Below are 24,411 nucleotides of genomic sequence, written 5' to 3' on the forward strand. Positions count from 1 at the left end.
TGTTTTGTATAGTATTTGGCAAAATAATATATATATATATACAGTACCAGTCAAAAGTTTGGACACACCTACTCATTAAAGGGCTTCTACATTGTAGAAAAATAGTGAAGACATCAAACCTATGAAAAAACACATATGGAATCATGTTGTAACCAAAAAACTGTTAAATAAATCAAAATACATTTTAGATTTTATATTGTTCAAAGTAGCCACCCTTTGCCTTGATTACAGCTTTGTAACACTCTTGGCATTCTCTCAACCAGCTTCACCTGGAATGCTTTTCCAACCTTCCTGAAGGAGTTCCCACATATGCTGAGCACTTTTTGCCTGCTTTTCCTTCACTCTCTGGTCCAACTCATCCCAAACCATTGATTGTGGTGAGTGTGGAGGCCAGATCATCTGATCAATCAATCAAAAAATCAAATGTATTCATAAAGTCCTTCTTACATCAGCAGATGTCAAAGTGCTGTACAGAAACCTAGCCTAAAACCCCAAACAGCAAGCAATGCAGATGTAGAAGCACGGTGGCGAGGAAAAACTGCCTAGAAAGGTAGGAACCTAGGAAGAAACCTAGAGAGGAACCAGGCTCTGAGGGATGGCCAGTTTTCTTCTGGCTGTGCTGGGTGGAGATTTTAAGAGTACACGGCCATTTAAGGCCAGATTGTTCTTTGAGATGTTCAAAAGTTCATAGATAACCACCAGGGTCAAATAATAAAAACAGTGGTTGTAAAGGGTGCAACAGGTCAGTACCTCAGAAGTAAATTTCAGTTGGCGTTTCATAGCTGAGCATTCAAAGGCCGAGACAGCAGGTGCAGTAGAGAGAGAGAGTCGAAAACAGCAGGTTCGGGACAAGGAAGCACATATGGTGAACAGGTCAGGGTTCCCTAGCCGCAGGCAGAAGAGTTTAAACTCGAGCAGCAGTACGACCGGGTGGACTGGGGACAGCCAGGAGTCATCAAGCCAAGTATTCCTGAGGAATGATCCTAGGGCTCAGGTCCTCCGGGAGGGAAGGGAGAGTGGGAGAGAGAGAGAATTAGAGGGAGCATAATTAAATTCACACAGGACACCAGATAAGACAGAATAATTATGTCAAGTATAACAGACCTAGCCCCCCGGCACATTGACTATTGCAGCATAGATACTGGAGCCTGGAGATTGAGACCGGGGTTGGGTCGGGGGACACTGTGGCACTATCCGAAGATACCCCCGGACAGGGCCAACCAGGCAGGATATAACCCCACCCACTTTGCCAAAGCACAGGCCCCACACCACTAGAGCGATATCAACAGACCACTAACTTACTACCCTGAGACAAGGCTGAGTATAGCCCACAAATATCTCCTCCACCGCACGAGCCCGAGGGGGCGAAAAACCGGACAGAAAGATCACGTCTGTGACTCAACCCACTCAAGTGATGCACCCCTCCTAGAGACGTCATGGAAGAGCACTAGCAATATGGTCAGAGGCAGAGAATCCCAGTGGAGAGAGGGGAACCGGCCCGGCAGAGACAGCAAGGGCAGTTCATCACTCCAGTGCCTTGCCGTTCACCTTCGCACCCCTGGGCCAGACTACACTCATAGGACCTACTGAAGAGATGGGTCTTCAATAAAGACTTAAAGGTTGAGACTGAGTCTGCGTCTCTCACATGGATAGGCATTCCATAAAAATGGAGCTCTATAGGAGAAAGCCCTGCCACCAGCTGTTTGATTAGAAATTCTAGGGACAATAAGGAGGCCTGCGTCTTGTGACCGTAGCGTACGTGTAGGTATGTATGGCAGGACCAAATCGGAGAGATAGGTAGGAGTAAGCCTATGTAATGCTTTGTAGGTTAGCAGTAAAACCTTGAAATCAGCCTTCGCCTTAACAGTAAGCCTATGTAGAGAGGCTAGCACTGGAGTAATGTGATCACATTTTTGGGTTCTCGTCAGGATTCTAGTAGCTGTATTTAGCACTAACTGAAGTTTATTTAGTGCTTTATCTGGGTAGCCGGGGAGTAGAGCATTGCAGTAGTCTAATCTAGAAATGACAAAAGCATTCTGCATCATTTTTGGACAAAATGTTTCTGATTTTCGCAATGTTATGAAGATGGAAAAAAGCTGTCCTTTGAATATTCTTGATATTGTGGCATACAGCAGGTCAGCCACCAGGGGGAGACTCGTCGAGGCCTGGTGACAGACGGAGTATACATCACGAGGCGAAGGCTCCTTCTGCAGGATGTGCCAGGTCTCGACGGGCTCTCCGGCCAGGACTAATTGGGGCTGATTGGGGATTGGTGAGTAATCAAGGGCTGATTGCTCACCAGCTGTACAACTCCCATGAAGCTGCCAGAAGGGAAGCACACAGGGGAGAGATTGGGGGAGGAAAGGCCTCCCGTATAGTTGGGGACGGTACCAGAGGTAACAGGAGGGAGTTCAGTTTTTGATCCCCACAGGATACAGCAAGACCCGGAGCCCAGAAGACGGTATCCCAGAGAGGGTCTCTTGGGGGCGACCTGTTCTTTTCTTTTGGACTATTATTTTAATAAACCCCTTTGAAACTGAGCTCATCCTACTCTGTCCGTGTCTGATCTGTGTAAACGCTTTGACCCCAACCCCCTGGTCTGCCACAATATGTTCATCAAAAGAGAGATCAGGGTCCAGAGTAACGCAGAGGTCCTTCACAGTTTTATTTGAGATGACTCTACAACAATCAAGATTAATTGTCAGATCCAACAGCAGCTTTCTTTGTTTATTGGGACCCAGAACTAGCATCTCTGTTTTTTCTGAGTTTAAAAGTAAAACATTTGCAACCATCCCTCCCTTATGTCTGAAATACAGGCTTCCAGGGGGTTGTGATCAGGTGATTGTGGAGGCCAGGTCATCTGATGCACCACTCCATCACTCTCCTTCTTGGTCAAATAGCCTTTATACAGCTTGGAGATGTGTTTTGGGTCATTGTCCTGTTGAAAGACAAATGATAGTTCCACTAATGGCAAACCAGATGGGATGGTGTATTATTGCAGAATGCAAGTCTTTCTTGAATTCTAAATAAATCACTGACAGTGTCACCAGCAAAGCACCCCCACACCATCACACCTCCTCCTCAATGCATCACGGTGGGAACCACACATGCGAAGATCATCCATTCACCTACTCTGCGTCTCACGAAGACACGGCAGTTGAAACCAAAACTCGCAAATTTTGACTCATCAGACCAAAGAACAGATTTCCACCGGTCTAATGTCCATTGCTCGTGTTTCATGGCCCAAGCAAGTCTCTTCTTATTATTGGTGTCCTTTAGTAGTGCTTTCTTTGCAGCAATTTGACCATGAAGGCCTGATTCATACAATCTCCTCTAAACAGTTGATGTTGAGATGTGTCTGCTACTTGAACTCTGTGAAGCATTTATTTGGGCTGCAATCTGAGGTGCAGTTAACTCTAATAAATGTATTTTCTGCAGCAGAGGTAACTCTGGGTCTTCCTTTCCTGTGGTGGTCCTCATGAAAGCCAGTTTCGTCACAGCGCTTGGTGGTTTTTGCGACTGCACTTGAAGAAACTTTAAAAGTTATGGAAATTTTCCACATTGACTGACCTTAATGACTTTAAGTAATGATTGACTGTCGTTTCTCTTTGCTTATTTTCTTGACATAATATGGACCTGGTATGTTACTAAATAGGACTATCTTCTGTATACTAACCCTACCTTGTCCCAACACAACTGATTGGCTCAAACGCATTAAGATGCACAACAAGTCACACCTACTAATTTAAATGCATTTCAGGTGACTACCTCATGAAGCTGGTTGAGACAATGCCAAGAGTCTGCAAAGCTGTCAAGGCAAAGGGTGGCTGCTTTGAAAAATCTCAAATTGTAAATTTATTTTGATTTGTTTAACACTTTTTTGGTTACTATATGATTCCATATGTGTTGTTTCATAGTGTTGATGTCTTCACTAATATTCTACAATGTAGAAAATAGTAAAAGTAAAGAAAATGCCTTGAATGAGTAGGTGTGTCCAAACTTTTGACAGGTACTGTATATTATACACACCTAAAATATATGAATAAACATTTGAGAACGGTAATATTTTACAAACACATGAAGGTCACTGGTACTGGTCACCCATAAGCAATCATTTCTGGTTATAAAACAGAGATGTGAGAAATGTGTGGATGTAACGTTTTAGAAATAAACTTCATGTATTGCTTATAAGATGTCTTTACCATCATAATTCCAAGAAATACATGAGCAGTTTGACATCTTCACAAGGATCTGACATTATGTAACAGTAATATGAGTTTAATCAGACTAAAAATAAAAATAAAATAGGGTTTAACCTAATCCAATAGTTTGCAAACAGTTGTTTTCTGTCACGCTTGCTCCTGCTCTTCCCCCTGGTGCTCGAGGGCGCAGCATTACGTACTCCTGCCACCATCATTACGCACACCTGCTGTAACGGTTTTCCTGTTGTGAAGGAGAAGCGGACCAAAATGCAGCGTGGTGGTTATTCATGTTCTTTAATTTATAAAGACACTATGCATGAAATAACTAAACAAAACAAGAAAAGTGAAAACCTAAACAGTCCTATCTGGTGCAAACACAGAGACAGGAACAATCACCCACAAACACACAGTGAAACCCAGGCTACATAAATATGGTTCCCAATCAGAGACAATGACTAACACCTGCCTCTGATTGAGAACCATATCAGGCCAGACATAGAAATAGACAAACAAGACATCCAACATAGAATGCCCACTCAGATCACACCCTGACCAACCAAAACATAGAAACATACAAAGCAAACTATGGTCAGGGTGTGACACCTGCCTTCCCTGTCACGCGCATCAGCAATTATTGGACTCACCTGGACTCAATCACCTCTGTCATTACCTCCCCTTTATCTGTCTGTTCCCCCGCTTCAGCATTGATTGTCATGTTTCCTTGTATACCCATGTGCTGACGCTGTTCCTGTCTTGTGCTGCCTTTCCGGTTGGTGGTAATGTCGGGTCTGGGTGGCGCCACTGATGGAACCGGGGGTGCCTAAACCAGCTCGTCGAGCTGTCACGCCCTAGCTGGCTTGAGAGGTTTCTTGCCCAGGTTGGCTCGGGAAGGCGCCCATCCCACGTCAGGCCTCAGCCGGCTCGCCAGGCTCTCACGCCTCTGCCGGTACGTCGGGTTTTCACGCCCTGCGGCTTGTCCAGCGCCCGTGCCTCGGCCGGCACATCAGGCTCGCCCAGGTGGGACGCTGGGTGGCACCCCTAGAGGGGACGGGACAGTCACGCCTGCTCCCGTTCTTCCCCCCTGGGGCTCAGACTGCCCAGCATTAAGCACTCCTGCCACCATCATTACGCACACCTGCCTTCCCCCGTCACGTTCATCAATGATTATTGGACTCACCTGGACTCAATCACCTCTGTCATTACCTCCCCTATATCTGTCTGTTCCACGATTCAGCATTGATTTTCATTTGTCCATTATACTCGTGTGCTGACGCTGTTCCTGTCTTGTTTCATGTCTGTTCCGATTAAATGTTTGACTCCCCGTACCTGCATCTCTACTCCAGCGTCGGGCTTTACAGTTTTCACTCTGCCAGGCTACCAGGAGCATGGTATCCTCTGATTTATTTACCACAAATACTATGTTGTAGTTCATTCCTGGATCTGTACTCTTTTCAAAGATGATGGTGTTTCTCATAAACTCTAACTACCCCTCACTCTTTTCACTCTTTAGGCTCTCTTCCATTGAAGTTTACTCAGTCTTAGCCTTCGCCTTGGCAGTGTCTATTAAGCATTGTGTGTTAGCTTAGGGAGAAGAATCTTTGCACTTGCACTATAGCACTGCACTTTCCCTTTGCACAGGGTCAGCTCTCTCCTTGCGATTGTTCACAGCATGATTTCAATTGCTAAGTAAACATGGTTTGCTTCCAGCTGACTTGTAACTTTGATAATGATAATTAAGGCTGGAATCTGGTTCAGTCAAATATGGTCTTAACCCTCCACCTCATAAGTTATTCAAAGTGAAGGTAAAAAATGAAACCGTTTTGGGGTACTGTTTGCTTTGCTCTTAGTTTCTCCTCTAAACAAACCGAGATTGTAGTGATGGTGTCTTCAGTGTGTCTCGTCATAACATTTGAACATACTCTTTTTCCTATGATTGTTGATTTGTTAGTGACTGTCAGGCCCTGACCGTAGAGATCTTTTTATTCTCTATGTTTGGTTGGTCAAAGTGTGACTCGAGTGGGGAAACTATGTTCTGTGTTTCTATGTTTTGGCAGTTCTCAATCAGGGACAGCTGTCTATCGTTGTCTCTGATTGGGAATCATACTTAGGCAGCCTGTTTTTCCACCTTAGTTGTGGGTAGTTGTCTTTGTTAGTGGCCTGTAAAGCCTTAGTAAACGGTTGTTTTTGTTGGTTCTTGTTTTGTTGGCGACATTTATAATAAAGTAAAATGTACGCTCACCACGCTGCACCTTGGTCCGGTCATTTCCACGAAGATGGCGATCGTGACAGTGACACTCTTCGTAATGAAGAGGTGCACCTAAACAAAAACAAACAATGGAGAAGAGGATGTGTCATGCCATAATGTCCGTACATATTTTTTAAATAGATATTTTGGTAACACTTTACCTTAAAGCCGACAGGTACAGTAAATGTAAAACTTCCAATAAGCATGTAAGAAACCCCTTGTAATGTCTTACTCCTATTTCATAATGGTCCCGACTAAATAACAGTTATTTTCAGTCTATTCAAATATTATTAACCCGATAAGCCTAATAAGACATTGTACGGGTTCATATAAATGCTTATAACAAGTCAGTTTAAAAAGATGTTACTGATCCGTCACTTCTCTATCAGAAATGGTCAAGAATTGCTCAAGAATCTGTCAGACTGTAAAATGTTCATGCATCAATATACAATGTGCCAATATGACCATACATACTGCAACCATATGCATGACGTGGAAAACATTCAATATAGCCTTGAAGTCTATCCCATCTAATCCATGCAATTGTTATAAGAGACATACCAGTCAGCATTTGTATAATATGGATGATTCTCTACAATTCAGAGTAGATCAACATGTGTTGAACAACATGTGTTGAATAATTTGAACAAAATTACAATAAAATCATTCAAAAATGCAATATTTCTCTTTAAAACTTTCTATAAATCCTCTTATTTTACTGCATACTTATCAATGAACGTGATGGATGATTTTATGACTACATCTTATTATTATTTTCAGACCATCTTTTACATTCGCTGGATTCTTTTACCTTCGGCAAATAGGATACAGTATATTATGTCTCTGACTGTTTCTTTGAATTTTGGGAATCATTTTACGCTTCACTATATCCTTTCACAACTCTTTGGAAGTGCCTTCAACTCTGAGAGGGTCCCAGAATGATAAAGCCATTAGTCATGGCAATTTTTTAACTGAACAAGTTTTTTAAATGCTGCATGCCAAGCCATTGGAAGAGCTCTATATGGCAACATTATGGCTCAATAACATATTCCATTCCGTAGGGACGATTCTCAGGCCAAGAACTGGACTCCAGTCCTTCCTATCATGTTGAATTACAATGAATGAATTGTGGACACATTCCAGAGTATGATGTGCATGTGGCTTCAAGGTTAGGCTCCCTTTTAAGATATACTGTCATATTATATGATGAAAGTGCTGTCGAACAAGCACATGCTGTGAGATGTGAGATTTATCTATGTCCAAAAGGCCAAGTATTTGTCTCTAACATGGACATGTGTTATCAGCGGCAGAGCTAAAAAGTCAGCCTCTTTTTGATGAAAATTACTTATTTCTATGAGGCTTATTGGCAGGCAAGGAGCTTTCTGTAGCCATGGAAATAGTATGATCAGATGGGGAGTGTTGCAGTGGCGATATCGGAGTTCGAGGGTTGGGGGGGGGGGGTTGAGGGGTTGGGAACGGGGGGAGATTCACAGTGCATGTGGAAGAGCGCCAGTCTGCTCACAACCATGCAGGGTCTCTAGAGACACCATGCAGGGGTCCCTAGAGACCCCCCTCTCCATACCCTGGAGCCAGGCCAAGCGCCTAAAACATTCCCTTTTTATCACAGAGAACCAACAAGCCTTGTTCAAGCTCTACCATCCACGGCAAGGTCTCCTCAGCAGGACAGCAGATCGTTGGACAATGAAACCCCATGGCTGATGTTGGCCACACTTTATTTGTGTAGTCCGAATAGCCCATCTGTAGATGCTCTACATACGGTCATGCTATCAACAAACTATCTGTTGATAAGCAACTGCTTGCTAAGGTTAGGGTTTGGTTTAGACTAAGGGTAATGGTTAAGTTTAGGGTTAGGATAAGGGTTAAGGTTAATAGATGTTACTGATAGTCTGTAGATAGGCAGTCTACAGATGGACGATCCAAATAAAGTGTTACCCTGATTTTAATTAGATAGACAGATCTAGGTTGACTTTGTCACGTTCCTTGTTGTCAACATGATTTCTAGTTCAGTGTGTAATGTAGTGCCACTCTGGAGGAGAGTGCACTTTCCTGAGATGCTATCCAGGCTAATTGAGCATGTTGCATGCGTTCAAGACACAAAGCAAGGTAAAACAGAGTAGAGATGTTGGATCTTAATATGAGCCAGTTTGCTACAGCAGGAAATGTGAATTATTATGTGGATTATAATTAATGGAAATGTCTGTATGGCTTGATACATGTTTATTTTGTTAAGTCTGACATTTCAAAGTGAAAATTACAAACTTTAGAAGCCTTTTTAAAACTCACATGCACTACTACTTTGCATGTCCTGCCTTGCAGGGAAATTCTCAGTAACAAAATAGTGATCAAATTAAGAGCCTACATCTGTAGATGGACAGACTCAACAGTACCCGAGTTACAAAATTATGTTAATCTTAGATGTCCGTCAAATCCCATCTGTGAAAACACAATGACAACGGAGTTTGTTAATAGCTATTATTAATAGTCATGTGGGGGCTATTTATTATCATAGTTAATAAAATAAGTAGGGCTACATGTAACGTCAAATCCCTGTGTTTCAAAAATGAAGTCATCTGTGTGCCAAGTCAAATGGCTTGTAACGGCTCTCGTCGAAAGTGGACCAAAGTGCAGAGTGGACCAAAGCTTGTGTGTGCCAAATCAAATGGCTTGTAACGGCTCTCGTCGAAAGTGGACCAAAGCGAAGAGTGGACCAAAGCGTAGTGTGGAAAATGTTCATGATTTACATTTTTTAAACACTCAAACAAAAATAACAAAAGTGAAAACGAAAGCGTACAGTCAGGTACAGACACTAAACAGAAAACAAGAGCCCACAAAACCCAAAAGGAAAATGACAACTTATATGTGATCCCCAATCAGAGACAACGATAGACAGACACACACACACACACACACACACACAAACACGGCCAAAAACAAAGAAATAGAAAACATAGACTTTCCCACCCGAGTCACACCCTGACCTAACCAAACATAGAGGGGGGAAAAAAGGATCTATAAGGTCAGGGCGTGACATGGCTTGAAATAATAGGTCTTTGATTAACAAGATTGATAAGCAGGACCTTTATGTGTTTGGGGTTTGAACTCCATATGCATATACACAGTATCATCCCCTATGGTCAGCTTAAAACCATATCCTCCCAACCAGGGTTTGAGTGTAACTGATTACATGTCATCTGAGTACAATTTTTTTAAACTGTAGTCAATTACGTTACCAGCAAAAGTACTTGTAATCAGATGACAGATACTTTTGAAAAACTAGATGATTACTTCTTTGATTACTTTTACATTTGGCAAGGATGTTTTTGCGAAAAAATAAATTGACACCTGTCTGCTTTCTCAATGACATTCAATTCATAATTATAAAAAGGTGGAAGTTTAAGTTTGTTCCACCTGAGCAAGTCTGACCACAAGTCAGAGACTACTATGATGACACACCAAATACGTTTGATGGATCCTCTTTGTCTTCTTCTAATGCCTCTTGAGTAAAGTAATCCAAAAGTAACTGAAAGTAGTCAGATTATGTTACTGAGTTTGGGTAATCCAAAAGTTATGTTACTGGTTACAAATTTGGACAGTAACTAGTAACTGTAATGGATTACATTTAGAAAGTAACATAACCAACCCTGCCCCCAACCAGGCATTCATATAGTACAGCATGAATGCACCATAGCAAATAATGACTTTCTCACCCAACCATCACCTACTTCCCTCTTCGGGTAACATTTGCCATGGATGGAAGCTGAGGAGGACAAAGGAGGTGTGAGATTGAAGTACTTTTACACTGGTCTTTGAAACAAGGCACTGTATGCAAGAGACATAGAGGGCACAAGTCAATGCACTATATACAGTGCATTCGGAAAGAATTCAGACCCCTTGACTTTGTCCACATTTCGTTACATTACAGCCTTATTCTGAAATTGATTAAAAAAAAAAAAATTCCCTCAATCTACGCACAATACCCCATAATAACAAAGCGAAAAACAGGGTTTTAGACATTTTTGCAAATGTATTAAAAATAAAACACTGAAATACCATATTTGAGTACAGTGGGGCAAAAAAGTATTTAGTCAGCCACCAATTGTGCAAGTTCTCCCACTTATGGGAGAGAGGCCTGTAATTTTAATCATAGGTACACTTCAACTATGACAGACAAAATGAGAAAAAAAATCCAGAAAATCACACTCCACTATGGCCAAGACCAAAGGGCTGTCAAAGGACACCAGAAACAAAATTATAGACCTGCACTAGGCTGGGAAGACTGAATCTGCAATAGGTAAGCAGCTTGGTTTGAAGAAATCAACTGTGGGAGCAATTACAGTGCCTTGCGAAAGTATTCGGCCCCCTTGAACTTTGCGACCTTTTGCCACATTTCAGGCTTCAAACATAAAGATATAAAACTTCATTTTTTTGTGAAGAATCAACAACAAGTGGGACACAATCATGAAGTGGAACGACATTTATTGGATATTTCAAACTTTTTTAACAAATCAAAAACTGAAAAATTGGGCGTGCAAAATTATTCAGCCCCTTTACTTTCAGTGCAGCAAACTCTCTCCAGAAGTTCAGTGAGGATCTCTGAATGATCCAATGTTGACCTAAATGACTAATGATGATAAATACAATCCACCTGTGTGTAATCAAGTCTCCGTATAAATGCACCTGCACTGTGATAGTCTCAGAGGTCCGTTAAAAGCGCAGAGAGCATCATGAAGAACAAGGAACACACCAGGCAGGTCCGAGATACTGTTGTGAAGAAGTTTAAAGCCGGATTTGGATACAAAAAGATTTCCCAAGCTTTAAACATCCCAAGGAGCACTGTGCAAGCGATAATATTGACATGGAAGGAGTATCAGACCACTGCAAATCTACCAAGACCTGGCCGTCCCTCTAAACTTTCAGCTCATACAAGGAGAAGACTGATCAGAGATGCAGCCAAGAGGCCCATGATCACTCTGGATGAACTGCAGAGATCTACAGCTGAGGTGGGAGACTCTGTCCATAGGACAACAATCAGTCGTATATTGCACAAATCTGGCCTTTATTGAAGAGTGGCAAGAAGAAAGCCATTTCTTAAAGATATCCATAAAATGTGTTGGTTAAAGTTTGCCACAAGCCACCTGGGAGACACACCAAACATGTGGAAGAAGGTGCTCTGGTCAGATGAAACCAAAATTGAACTTTTTGGCAACAATGCAAAACGTTATGTTTGGCGTAAAAGCAACACAGCTGAACACACCATCCCCACTGTCAAACATGGTGGTGGCAGCATCATGGTTTGGGCCTTCTTTTCTTCAGCAGGGACAGGGAAGATGGTTAAAATTGATGGGAAGATGGATGGAGCCAAATACAGGACCATTCTGGAAGAAAACCTGATGGAGACTGGGACGGAGATTTGTCTTCCAACAAGACAATGATCCAAAACATAAAGCAAAATCTACAATGGAATGGTTCAAAAATAAACATATCCAGGTGTTAGAATGGCCAAGTCAAAGTCCAGACCTGAATCCAATCGATAATCTGTGGAAAGAACTGAAAACTGCTGTTCACAAATGCTCTCCATCCAACCTCACTGAGCTCGAGCTGTTTTGCAAGGAGGAATGGGAAAAAATGTCAGTCCCTCGATGTGCAAAACTGATAGAGACATACCCCAAGCGACTTACAGCTGTAATCGCAGCAAAAGGTGGCGCTACAAAGTATTAACTTAAGGGGGTTGAATAATTTTGCACGCCCAATTTTTCAGTTTTTGATTATTAAAAAAGTTTGAAATATCCAATAAATGTCGTTCCACTTCATGATTGTGTCCCACTTGTTGTTGATTCTTCACAAAAAAATACAGTTTTATATCTTTATGTTTGAAGCCTGAAATGTGGCAAAAGGTCGCAAAGTTCAAGGGGGCCGAATACTTTCGCAAGGCACTGTATTAGGAAATGAAAGACATACAAGACCACTGATAATCTCCCTCGATCTGGGGCTCCACGCAAGATCTCACCCCGTGGGGTCAAAATGATCACAAGAACGGTGAGCAAAAATCCCAGAACCACACGAATGTGAATGACTTAGTGAATGACCTGCAGAGAGCTGGGACCAAAGTAACAAAGCCTACCATCAGTAACACACTACGTCGCCAGGGACTCAAATCCTGCAGTGCCAGACGTGTCCCCCTGCTTAAGCCAGTACATGTCCAGGCCCGTCTGAAGTTTGCTAGAGAGCATTTGGATGATCCAGAAGAAGATTGGGAGAATGCCATTTGGTCAGAGGAAACCAAAATATAACTTTTTGGTAAAAACTCAACTCGTCGTGTTTGGAGGACAAAGAATGCTGCGTTGCATCCAAAGAACACCATATCTACTGTGAAGCATGAGGGTGGAAACATCATGCTTTGAGGCTGTTTTTCTGCAAAGGGACCAAGACGACTGATCTGTGTAAAGGAAAGAATGAATGGGGCCATGTATCGTGAGATTTTGAGTGAAAACCTCCTTCCATCAGCAAGGGCATTGAAGATGAAACGTGGCTGGGTCTTTCAGCATGACAATGATCCCAAACACACCGCCCGGGCAACGAAGGAGTGGCTTCGTAAGAAGCATTTCAAGGTCCTGGAGTGGCCTAGACAGTCTCCAGATCTCAACCCCATAGAAAATCTTTGGAGGGAGTTGAAAGTCTCTCTCCTCTTTTTAAGTGAGAGAACATGCACAATTGGTGGCTGACTAAATACTTTTTTGCCCCACTGTAAGTATTCGGACCCTTTGCTATGAGACTCGAAATTGAGCTCAGGTGCATTCTGTTTCCATTGATCCTTCTTGAACTGTTTCTATAACTTTATTGGAGTCCACCTGTGGTAAATACAATTGATTGGACATGATTTGGAAAGGCACACACAGGTCCCACAGTTGACAGTGCATGTCAGAGCAAACACCAGCCATGAGGTCGAAGGAATTGTCCGTAGAGCTCCGAGATGGGAATGTGAAGAGGCACAGATCTGAGGAAGGGTACCAAAACATTTGGTCGGCATTGAAGGTCCCTAAGAACACAGTGGCCTCCATCAATCTTAAATGGAAGAAGCTTGGAACCACCAAGACTCTTCCTAGAGCCGGCTGCCCGGCCAAACTGAGCAGTCAGGGGCGAAGGGCCTTGGTCAGGGAGGTGACCAAGAACCCAATGGTCACTCTGACAGACATGGGAGAACCTTCCAGAAGAACAACCATTTCTGCAGTACTCCAGCAATCAGGTCTTTATGGTAGAGTGGCCAGAGCGGAAGCCACTCCTCAGTAAAAAGCACATGACAGCCCGCTGAGACTTTGCCAAAAGGTACCTAAAGGACTCAGACCATGAGAAACAAGATTCTATGGTCTTATGAAACCAATATTGAACACTTTGTCCTGAATGCCAAGCATGGAGGAAACCTGGCACCATCCCTATGGTGAAGCATGGTGGAAACCTGGCACCATCCCTACGGTGAAGCATGGTGGTGGCAGCATCATGCTTTGAGCATGATTTTCAGCGGCAGGGACTGGGCAACTAATCAGGGTCGAGGGAATGATGAACGGGTTGAAGTACAGAGAGATCCTTGATGAAAACCTGCACAAGAGTGCTCAGGACCTCCGACTGGGGCGAAGGTTCACCTTCCAACAGGTCAAGGATCCTAAGCACACAGCCAAGACAACGCAGGAGTGGCTTTGGGACAATTCTCTGAATGTCCTTGTCTGGTCCAGCCAGAGCCCGGACTATAACCCAATTGAACATCTCTGGAGAGACCTATTTAGCTGTGCATCGACGCTCCCCATCCAACCTGACAGAGCTTGAGAGGATCTGCAGAGAAGAATGGGAGAAACTCCCCAAATATAGGTGTGCCAAGCTTGTAGCTTCATACCCAAGAAGACTCGAGGCTGTAATCGCTGCCAAAGGTGCTTCAACAAAGTACTGAGTAAAGGGTCTGAATACGTATGTAAATGTGATATTTTGAATACATTTGCAAACATTTCTAAAAATATGTTTTTTCTTTGTCATTATGGGGCATTGTGTGTAGATTGGTGAAGGGGAAAAAACTATTTCATCAATTTTAGAATAAGGCTGTAAAGTCACAAAATGTGGAAAAAGTCAAGGGGTCTGAATACTTTCCGAATGCACTGTACATGTTGACAGAGCTAGAGAAAGGACATAAAACAAGACCTTTAGCTTGCTTGCAGTACCCATTGTTGACTTTGTCCATCTGGTCCTGATTTGTGCCTGGATGAGTGAGATGTTTGTTGCAGCTTGTTTGTAGGGGATTAGCAACCTCCCACTGACCCTCCCACATACTCAGAGAGTGTTGCGAGGCTTACACGGTACAGTCATAGTCATTATGTATTTTAGGTTGCAGCAACAGAACAGTACAATGTGATAGGAATGGACTTGAATGCTGTGTACTCTAAACAGATAATATTCTACATAACAATATGTTTTTGATGACCTGTTATTGTGGGAAGTTTTCAGCTAGAGGATTGTGGGTAAGGAAGAATCCACAGTGGTCACTTGTCATCAGGGATTAGATGTTTGCTTGGCACCACGTAAAATGGAAGGTATGTTTAGGTCAATATTAGCATAGCCAACTTCCATACATAAGACCCTAAAGCTATGTAAACACGCCAGCTCTTCTCAATCATCAGGACATCAGTTGTATCTTGTGCCTGCCAACTGCCACCTGGTGTGGAGTAACTGTTTTGCCCTTCTTTACTCAAACATCCATGGTAATAAGAAATACTCAAAATAAGAGTTGCTAAACTAATTTTGAAGGTCGTAGCTTGTGGTTGGTCATTGTTTTATTTTCGGTGTGTGGTGGAGGATGATGTACTAGAGTTTAGATAATCATATAAAATTAAAATAAGTTTCGCCCAAATTAGGCCTCCACAAAACTCCCACAACTTCATACAATTAGATCCAAACCAGCATACAAAAGATGCTGAAACTGCTTCTATAGTAATGCTTCTAGAGTGATGAAAAAGAGGGACACTTGAATATTCAACAACATGACTCTCTGTAAAAACGATGCTGTCCTATGAACACAAATTAAACAATATTTTAGAAACCATTATACATAACAATAACATTTACATAACGTTGTTGCGGAACACTCTTTTAGAGTGACATTTGAAGGCAGACAATGTTTCCGATCCATCCAACATAAACACTTGTATTGAGGTTAAATTGAGCAATGTTCAGGGGAGTTTTCCATGCATCTCCCAGATGATACCAAAACATCCACATAGTGGACTTTCAGCAATAAGAATGCTTCATGCTGTGTTTATCAATCGGAATATGTTTGTGCCGCACCCAAGATGGCTCTGTCCGTATTCTATAGTAACATCTTTATCCCATATCATGTAGAACGAGCTGATCTTTGAACCCTGTCAATTTTTCTCTCTATGAGACATAAAAAGAGAGGAAAAAATAACACCTTTATGAAACCAGCCATAACACCTTTATGAAACCAGCCATAACACCTTTATGAAACCAGCCATAACACCTTTATGAAAGCAGCCATAACACCTTTATGAAACCAGCCATAACACCTTTATGAAACCAGCCATAACACCTTTATGAAACCAACCATAACACCTTTATGAAACCAGCCATAACACCTTTATGAAACCAACCATAACACCTTTATGAAACCAGCCATAACATATTTATGAAACCAGCCATAACACCTCTATGAAACCAGCCATAACACCTTTATGAAACCAGCCATAACACCTTTATGAGTGTTGCAGTACCATTCATAACAATCGTCTTAACACACAGTGCTAAAACAATGACGGTATGTCTGTATTCAGCCATCTTTATGCACTTTTGCCATCGATGTCCTTGTAACGTGTTGAGTAACCTTGCCTGAGACCAGAATAGTTGCATTAGCTCCACAAACTAATGCAATGGCTTAAGCTCCAGAGAGGCTAACACAGTTTTAACCAAACCAGATATTGGCCATGAAAAGGCCAGAACTTTCCCAGCAAGATAAATGCAGCTCACATTCAGTCCAAAAGTGGGCCAGCAACTACAGGAAGCTGTTCGGGCCACTTACCTCAAGCCAGATCTGGCCCATAGGAAAGTGTGAATATCCCACATTCAGACAGTATCTGAGCCATATGATGTGCACTGACCCATTTGTGTCACAAAACAACCAGATATGCCCCGCAGACGATTGCTGTCTGGGCTTATTACTTATAACAAAATATGCCATTGTAGCTAAAGGTATAATGTGTGGTTTTGCAATTAGATGATGCAGACAAGGGGTTTAATGTCAAAGCTGGAGGCTTTAATATACTCTGAATTTATACTGTCACAGTCTACAAAATCAAATCAGCCTAGCTGAAATTTGAATGACTCTTATGAACACATAATGCAACATTAGTTTTTAATCAAGTTCTTGGAATATCCACTCTTCTCCCAATTAATCTGAGGTTTAAGGAAACCCCTTCTTACCACACTTTCTTATCTTTATTAGGAAATGAGTTATTCAAATCTATCTAACTTTCCTAGTTTGACGGAGGCCTTCCTCCATGCCACTGGAAATTAATTTAGCAACAGAACCTCAGGCCATTGCTTCAGTCCGTGTTTGGGCTTGTCATATGAGAGTGAAGTGATGGAGGGTTAAAACGGTTTTACTACTAATAGTTCTACTGGAAAGCAGTCAACAGCCCAGGAGCAGGAAGTTATTGTTTTGTTCAGCCGAGTGGAGTGGTTGACTTCAGGCAGCAACCTAGACAGAGGCAAACCCCAAAGATATTAAGGATTTGGGGGGATTACAGAGAAACGAGTGCGACTGGCCAAGGACACTCTATGTGTTTTAGCTTTGGACTCATTTGCAAAATGCCTTAAGTTGGACAACTTTTGTTTCGGTTACCCTGTGTCCCCAATTTCAGGAATTGTCTTTTCAAATGTAATAATCATGCGATGAATTATAGCAAATTAATTCGGAGAGTATTTACAACGGTGTTTCACAGTTCACGACAACCTGTCTTCAAATAGTATTAGAAATCTTTAAAATACTTTACCTGTGCTTGATTGAGTTTGCCTTGTACAATGGAACCAATCAAATTGTCAAAAAAAGTACAAACCCACCCATCTGGCACCCCAGACACACTCGAGCAAACAGCCATTATTTGAACCCAGGTAAGCGTGATGGTGGTATGAATCCATGCTTGTTGTTTACATTTAATCCTAACCTTAACTAGTTTCCATGCTTTACCATAAGTCACTAACTAATCCCTAACCCACCCCTAACCATTCGCTAACCACTCACTTACTTGCTAAATTGAACATTTTGAATATGCACGTTTTTTCAGTTTTGTGGCAGTGATTTTCAGCTAATGTGTGCATTCTTTGAGTGATCATCTTGATGTGTTCACTTGTCATGCAATGAGACCATTTGGTATGACGGTGTATGATTGACCTGTAATGTCTCACGAATGCTGGGATGGAGATTTATTGTATGTGATACCAGCCTTCACAACAGCTTGAAGGTTACAAGTAAGTGCTAATAAAATAGGCACCATACCCTAGCAGTCACCATACCCTAGCAACACCAACAGTTTAAAATAGGCTACTAAAATCACTACAATCTTGATAAATAGACAAATACAGTTTAGCGGTATTAGGCCGACTGACTTTAGGACCATGCAAACACCTGGGAGCGGGAGGGAAGGCTGTTTGTATGGCTGGCTGGCTTTATGGAGAGCCCATCGACTCAGCTGCAGGAAACAGCCAATCTTTTCTCAAAACAGAGCAGATGCTGAGCTAGTGCGTAGCAGATAATTATTGTATGACATGGGTTTGTAGAACATTAAGTCCCCTATTGACTGAGGTGAATGAAGCAACATCAACAAGGTGATAATGGCTGGAGTCAATTTTGCTTGTTTTTTGCTGTTCTCCAAAATAAACTATTTGAGTTTTTAAATTGTGTAGAAATGCAGTAAATGAGCTTCAATTTTATAACAATTCCGTGCAGGGAAATTCCCTGTCACACTGCCATACCCTATAGGTTTAGCTGAAATGACTCCCCTGCAATAGTTCCAGACACACTTCTATGCAGTTGTTACCTAGTTCTTTATCAGTGCCAGTTCCCTTTTTTATTAGGGCTGTTTGGTCACACAGTCCCTCCGAGGTACTAGGATCAGAAAGAACGAGACATCTGGTTTAAATTAACAGCAGTTTAACAGACCCTTAGAAAGTGTAGCTGTGTTCCCAAACTCATATTATGGGCAGGTCTTGTGTAATTTTAATCCAAAGGCAGGAAGCAAGGGTCAATTAACCAGTAAAAGCACACTGTGTCTTTGGGGAACCAACAAAAAAAGCGTGACCTTTTTGTTTCTTGTTTATGTCAATTAATTTCCCCCCACTAAACCTCCGGTCCCTGCCATGGCTGAATCAGGTGGAGTTATTAGCCATTGCAAAAGTAATTAGAGTGTCAAGGGAACCTTGACGAGGAAAATTGGCCATATTCCATCTACTTCCTCTGGTCGTTTTTGTCTTGTCAACAAACCAAGGGCACACTGATGCCTGTGAATAACTTGAACCTTTAAAATGCTATCACGCTAATGTTCTACTGACCACATTAGAAATATACCCCAGGGATTCCTGTGTTTGTTACAGTTAAGATAAATGTATCGGCTCCCTCTCTCTCTCAGTGTTTTCTGATATCGTGGGGACCGAGTATTTATTTGTGCTGTGTTTGAGTTAGAGGCCACTTCTCCGCACCTTTGCTGGCACCAGTGCATGTTCCCAAAGAGCCCAGGTCATAGGATGACTACGAAGAGGGATGCAGTATGTCTCTAATAACAAACAGCCTGTCCTCAACCTGGGGTGCTCAGGCATTGTGGTTATTTAAAGCAATGTAGAAATTTGTGCCACTCAATGACTGGAAATGTTGAGATTTCAGATCATCTGTCACTGTATGTGAGAGATAAAAATTATTTTAAAATAGACATTTTTCACAACAACCTTTTCCTAACTTATGCATAATTTGTTTCCATACTTACCCTCCAAAATATGGAACAATTACTGCACATGGTGGGAAGGTAAACTGAAATTAATCTACTGTAGAATACAAAAACCTGGGGCTCTAGAAGTTAAACATTTGTTTTTGTGTGTCTGCAGCTAGAAAAGTATATCCAGGAAAACATCAAGATGGAGATGGTGCATATTCAAGACCATCCAGTACACAACCAGACTGCTACCATGCTGGAAATCGGAACTAACCTGTTGACTCAGACTGCAGAACAGACCCACAAGTTAAACGTTGTCGAGGCTAAGGTAATGGCTACATCTGAGTTATATGTGATCAGAATCTCAAAGATAATTCTTAAATGAGATGTTCCATAAAACTAATTAACAACGAAGATATGCATGAAACAAAAACTTATACTCTATAAAAAATATATCCTAAGAGACACACTATGGAACTTAAGTTGCTAATAGACGTTAATATTTGGCTTGAATTTCTGCTGTGTGGTTCAAATGATATACACTGCACAAAAATATAAACACAACATGTAGTGTTGGTCCCATATTTCATGAGCTGAAATAAAAGATCCCAGAAATGTTTGATTCACACAAAAAGTTTATTTCTCTAAAATGTTGTGCACAAATGTGTTTACATCCCTGTTAGTAAGCATTTCTCCTTTGCCAAGATAATCCATCCACCTGCCAGGTGGGACATATCAAGAAGCTGATTAAACCTCATGATCATTACATCATTGATCATTGTGCTGGGGACAATAAAAGGCTACTCTAAGATGTGCGGTTTTGTCACACAACACATTGCCACAGATTGGCATGCTGACTGCAGGAATTTCCACCAGAGCTGTTGCCAGAGAATTTAATATGAATTTCTCTACCAAACATTGTTTTAGAGAATTTTGCAGTACATCCAACCAGCCTCACAACAACAGATTTTGTGTATGGCGTCGTATGGGAGAGCGGTTTGCTGATGTCAACGTTGTGAACAGAGTGCCACATGGTGGGGTTATGGTATGGGCAGGCAGGCATAAGCTACGGACAATGAATACAATTGCATTTTATTGATGGCAATTTGAATGCACAAAAAATCTGTGAGCAGATGCATATCTGTATTTCCAGTCATGCGAAATCCATAGATTGGGTTCTAAATTAATTGATTTCAATTGATTGATTTATCATATGAACTGTAACTCAGTAAAATCTTTGAAATTGTTGCATGCTGCGTTTATATTTTTGTTCAGTATAATATAAATCAATGTATTATCTCATGAAACCACACCAATCCTTAGTTTTAGGCAAAATGTTTGCTCATTTGTTTATGGAAGATTGCCGCTCTCTGTCCAATAAGGTCATTTCGGGTAAATATTTCTGTCCAATTATAGGATCCCTTTTGGCTCAAGAACACCATCAGAGGTAAAAGTTCTGCATAGCCTCATAATGCTAATTTGTCTCTCTGGTCAACAGAATAAAACTGTGGAATGTATTTTTTTTTAACATTGCTCACAAGTTGGTGGAATCTGTTTATTTGGTAACACTTTACTTATATTGGTGACATAGTAATCATTAAGGAAGGGATTAAGGCTGACGTTCTGTACATTACCTTGGAAATAATTGACGACGCATTGAGAATGAATGCTACATATCACCACTCTAAATAAAGTGTTACCATTTATTGTCATTATGTGTAGGTTATGAACCAGACATCAAGAATTGAGATCAAGTTGTTGGAGAACTCATTATCTACAAACAAACTGGAGAAGGAATTATTGGTACAGACTTCTAAAATTACTAAACTGCAAGACAAGAACAGGTACAGTATAACTGTCATGTTGTGTCTTGTCTCTGTCCTTTCCCTTCACCCTGTCTCCCTCTGCTGGTCGTTGTTAGGTTACCTTTTCTCCCCCGCTTTCTCCCAGCTGTTCCTTGTCTCCTCTAACTACCCATTCACCCCGTTTCCCACCTGTTCCCTTTTTCCCTCTGATTAGGTCCCTATATCTCTCTCTGTTTCTGTTCCTGTCCTTGTCGGATTCTTGTTTGTGTTTGTGTTTCATGCCTGAGCCAGACTATCGTCATGTTTGCTGTAACCTTGTCCTGTCCTGTCGGAATCTGCCGGTCTATCTGAGCCTACCTATGTTTGGTTATTAAAGAAGCTCTGTTTAAGTTAGTTCGCTTTTGGGTCCTCTCTCACTCACCATAACAGAAGAATCCGACCAAGAATGGACCCAGCGACTTCGGATCCTCTCCACTCAGCCGTCGGGATCCAGGGAGCGATGCTAGGCAGACACGAGCAGGAAGTGTCTGCTGCTCGACATGCCGTTGAGACCCTGGCCACCCAAGTCTCCAACCTCACAGAACAGGTTCACCATCTCCGCCTCGATCCACCGGCCACTTCCAGGGCTTTCGAATCTCCGGAGCCCAGAATCAATAACCCGCCGTGTTACTCTGGGGAGCCCACTGAATGCCGCTCGTTCCTCACCCAGTGTGATATTGTGTTTTCTCTCCAGCCCAACACTTACTCCAGGAGCACTGCTCGTGTCGCCTACGTCATATCTCTCCTTATTGGACGGGCTCGTGAATGGGGCACGGCGATCTGGGAGGCAAGGGCTGAGTGTACTAACCAGTATCAGGACTTTAAGGAGGAGATGATACGGGTTTTTGATCGATCTGTTTTTGGGGAGGAGGCTTCCAGGGCCCTGTCTTCCCTATGTCAAGGCAATCGATCCATAACAGACTACTCTATTGAGTTTCGCACTCTTGCTGTCTCCAGTGGCTGGAACGAGCCGGCCTTGCTCGCTCGTCTTCTGGAGGGTCTCCGCGCAGAGGTAAAGGATGAGATTCTCTCCCGGGAGGTTCCTTCCAGCGTGGATTCCTTGATTGAACTCGCTATTCGCATTGAGCGACGGGTTGATCTTCGTCACCGAGCTCGTGGAAAGGAGCTCGCGCTCTCCGTCGCCCCCCTCTCCGCATCACTACCATCTTCCTCTGCCGGCTCGGGTGCTGAGCCCATGCAGCTGGGAGGTATCCGCATCTCGACTAAGGAGAGGGAACGGAGAATCACCAACCGCCTCTGTCTCTATTGCGGTTCCGCTGGTCATTTTGTCACTTCATGTCCAGTAAAAGGCCAGAGCTCGTCAGTAAGCGGAGGGCTACTGGTGAGCGCTACTACTCCTGTCTCTCCTTCAAGATCCTGCACTACCTTGTCGGTCCATCTACGCTGGACCGGTTCGTCTGCTTCCTGCAGTGCCTTAATAGACTCTGGGGCGGAGGGCTGTTTTATGGACGAGACCTGGGCTCGGGAACATGACATTCCTCTCAGACAGTTAAAGGAGCCCACGGCCTTGTTCGCCCTGGATGGTAGTCCTCTCCCCAGGATTCAGCGTGAGACGCTACCTTTAACCCTCACTGTTTCTGGTAATCATAGTGAAACCATTTCTTTTTTAATTTTTCGTTCACCTTTTACACCTGTTGTTTTGGGCCATCCCTGGCTAGTTTGTCATAATCCTTCCATTAATTGGTCTAGTAATTCTATCCTCTCCTGGAACGTCTCTTGTCATGTGAAATGTTTAATGTCTGCTATCCCTCCTGTTTCCTCTGTCTCTTCTTCACAGGAGGAGCCTGGTGATTTGACAGGGGTGCCGGAGGAATATCACGATCTGCGCACGGTGTTCAGTCGGTCCAGGGCCACCTCTCTTCCTCCACACCGGTCGTATGATTGTAGTATTGATCTCCTTCCGGGAACCACCCCCCCCCGGGGTAGACTATACTCTCTGTCGGCTCCCGAACGTAAGGCTCTCGAAGATTATTTGTCTGTAGCTCTTGACGCCGGTACCATAGTCCCCTCCTCCTCTCCCGCCGGAGCGGGGTTTTTTTTTGTCAAGAAGAAGGACGGGTCTCTGCGCCCCTGCATAGATTATCGAGGGCTGAATGACATAACAGTGAAGAATCGTTATCCGCTTCCTCTTATGTCTTCAGCCTTCGAGATCCTGCAGGGAGCCAGGTTTTTCACTAAGTTGGACCTTCGTAACGCTTACCATCTCGTGCGCATCAGGGAGGGGGACGAGTGGAAGACGGCGTTTAACACTCCGTTAGGGCACTTTGAATACCGGGTTCTTCCTTTCGGCCTCGCTAACGCTCCAGCTGTCTTTCAGGCATTAGTCAATGATGTCCTGAGAGACATGCTGAACATCTTTGTTTTCGTCTACCTTGACGATATCCTGATTTTTTCACCGTCACTCCAGATTCATGTTCAGCACGTTCGACGTGTCCTCCAGCGCCTTTTAGAGAATTGTCTTTTTGTGAAGGCTGAGAAGTGCACTTTTCATGCCTCCCCCGTCACATTTCTCGGTTCTGTTATTTCCGCTGAAGGCATTAAGATGGATCCCGCTAAGGTCCAAGCTGTCATTGATTGGCCCGTCCCTAAGTCACGCGTCGAGCTGCAGCGCTTTCTCGGCTTCGCGAACTTCTATCGTCGTTTCATCCGTAATTTCGGTCAGGTGGCAGCTCCTCTCACAGCCCTTACTTCTGTCAAGACGTGCTTTAAGTGGTCCGTTTCCGCCCAGGGAGCTTTTGATCTCCTCAAGAATCGTTTTACATCCGCTCCTATCCTTGTTACACCTGACGTCTCTAGACAGTTCGTTGTCGAGGTTGACGCGTCAGAGGTGGGCGTGGGAGCCATTCTTTCTCAGCGCTCCCTCTCTGACGACAAGGTCCACCCATGCGCGTATTTTTCTCATCGCCTGTCGCCGTCGGAACGTAACTATGATGTGGGTAACCGCGAACTGCTCGCCATCCGGTTAGCCCTAGGCGAATGGCGACAGTGGTTGGAGGGGGCGACCGTTCCTTTTGTCGTTTGGACTGACCATAGGAACCTTGAGTACATCCGTTCTGCCAAACGACTTAATGCGCGTCAGGCGCGTTGGGCGCTGTTTTTCGCTC

At 43.0% G+C, this 24,411-nt stretch overlaps 1 protein-coding gene across 1 annotated transcript in view; it reads left to right on the forward strand.

Annotated features, from left to right (window-relative positions):
• Positions 1 to 24,411, forward strand: part of angpt4 (angiopoietin 4) — a 50,394-nt gene that overhangs the window by 11,600 nt on the left and 14,383 nt on the right. The window contains exons 2-3 of the mRNA XM_021568371.3: positions 19,615 to 19,770; positions 21,165 to 21,286. Of these exons, the coding sequence (XP_021424046.1) occupies positions 19,615 to 19,770; positions 21,165 to 21,286 (278 nt within the window). The remainder of the gene's footprint in view (positions 1 to 19,614; positions 19,771 to 21,164; positions 21,287 to 24,411) is intronic.

The sequence above is a fragment of the Oncorhynchus mykiss genome, chromosome 17 (genome assembly GCF_057628025.1).
Source record: "Oncorhynchus mykiss isolate SJ-2025 chromosome 17, ASM5762802v1, whole genome shotgun sequence".
NCBI lineage: Eukaryota > Metazoa > Chordata > Actinopteri > Salmoniformes > Salmonidae > Oncorhynchus > Oncorhynchus mykiss.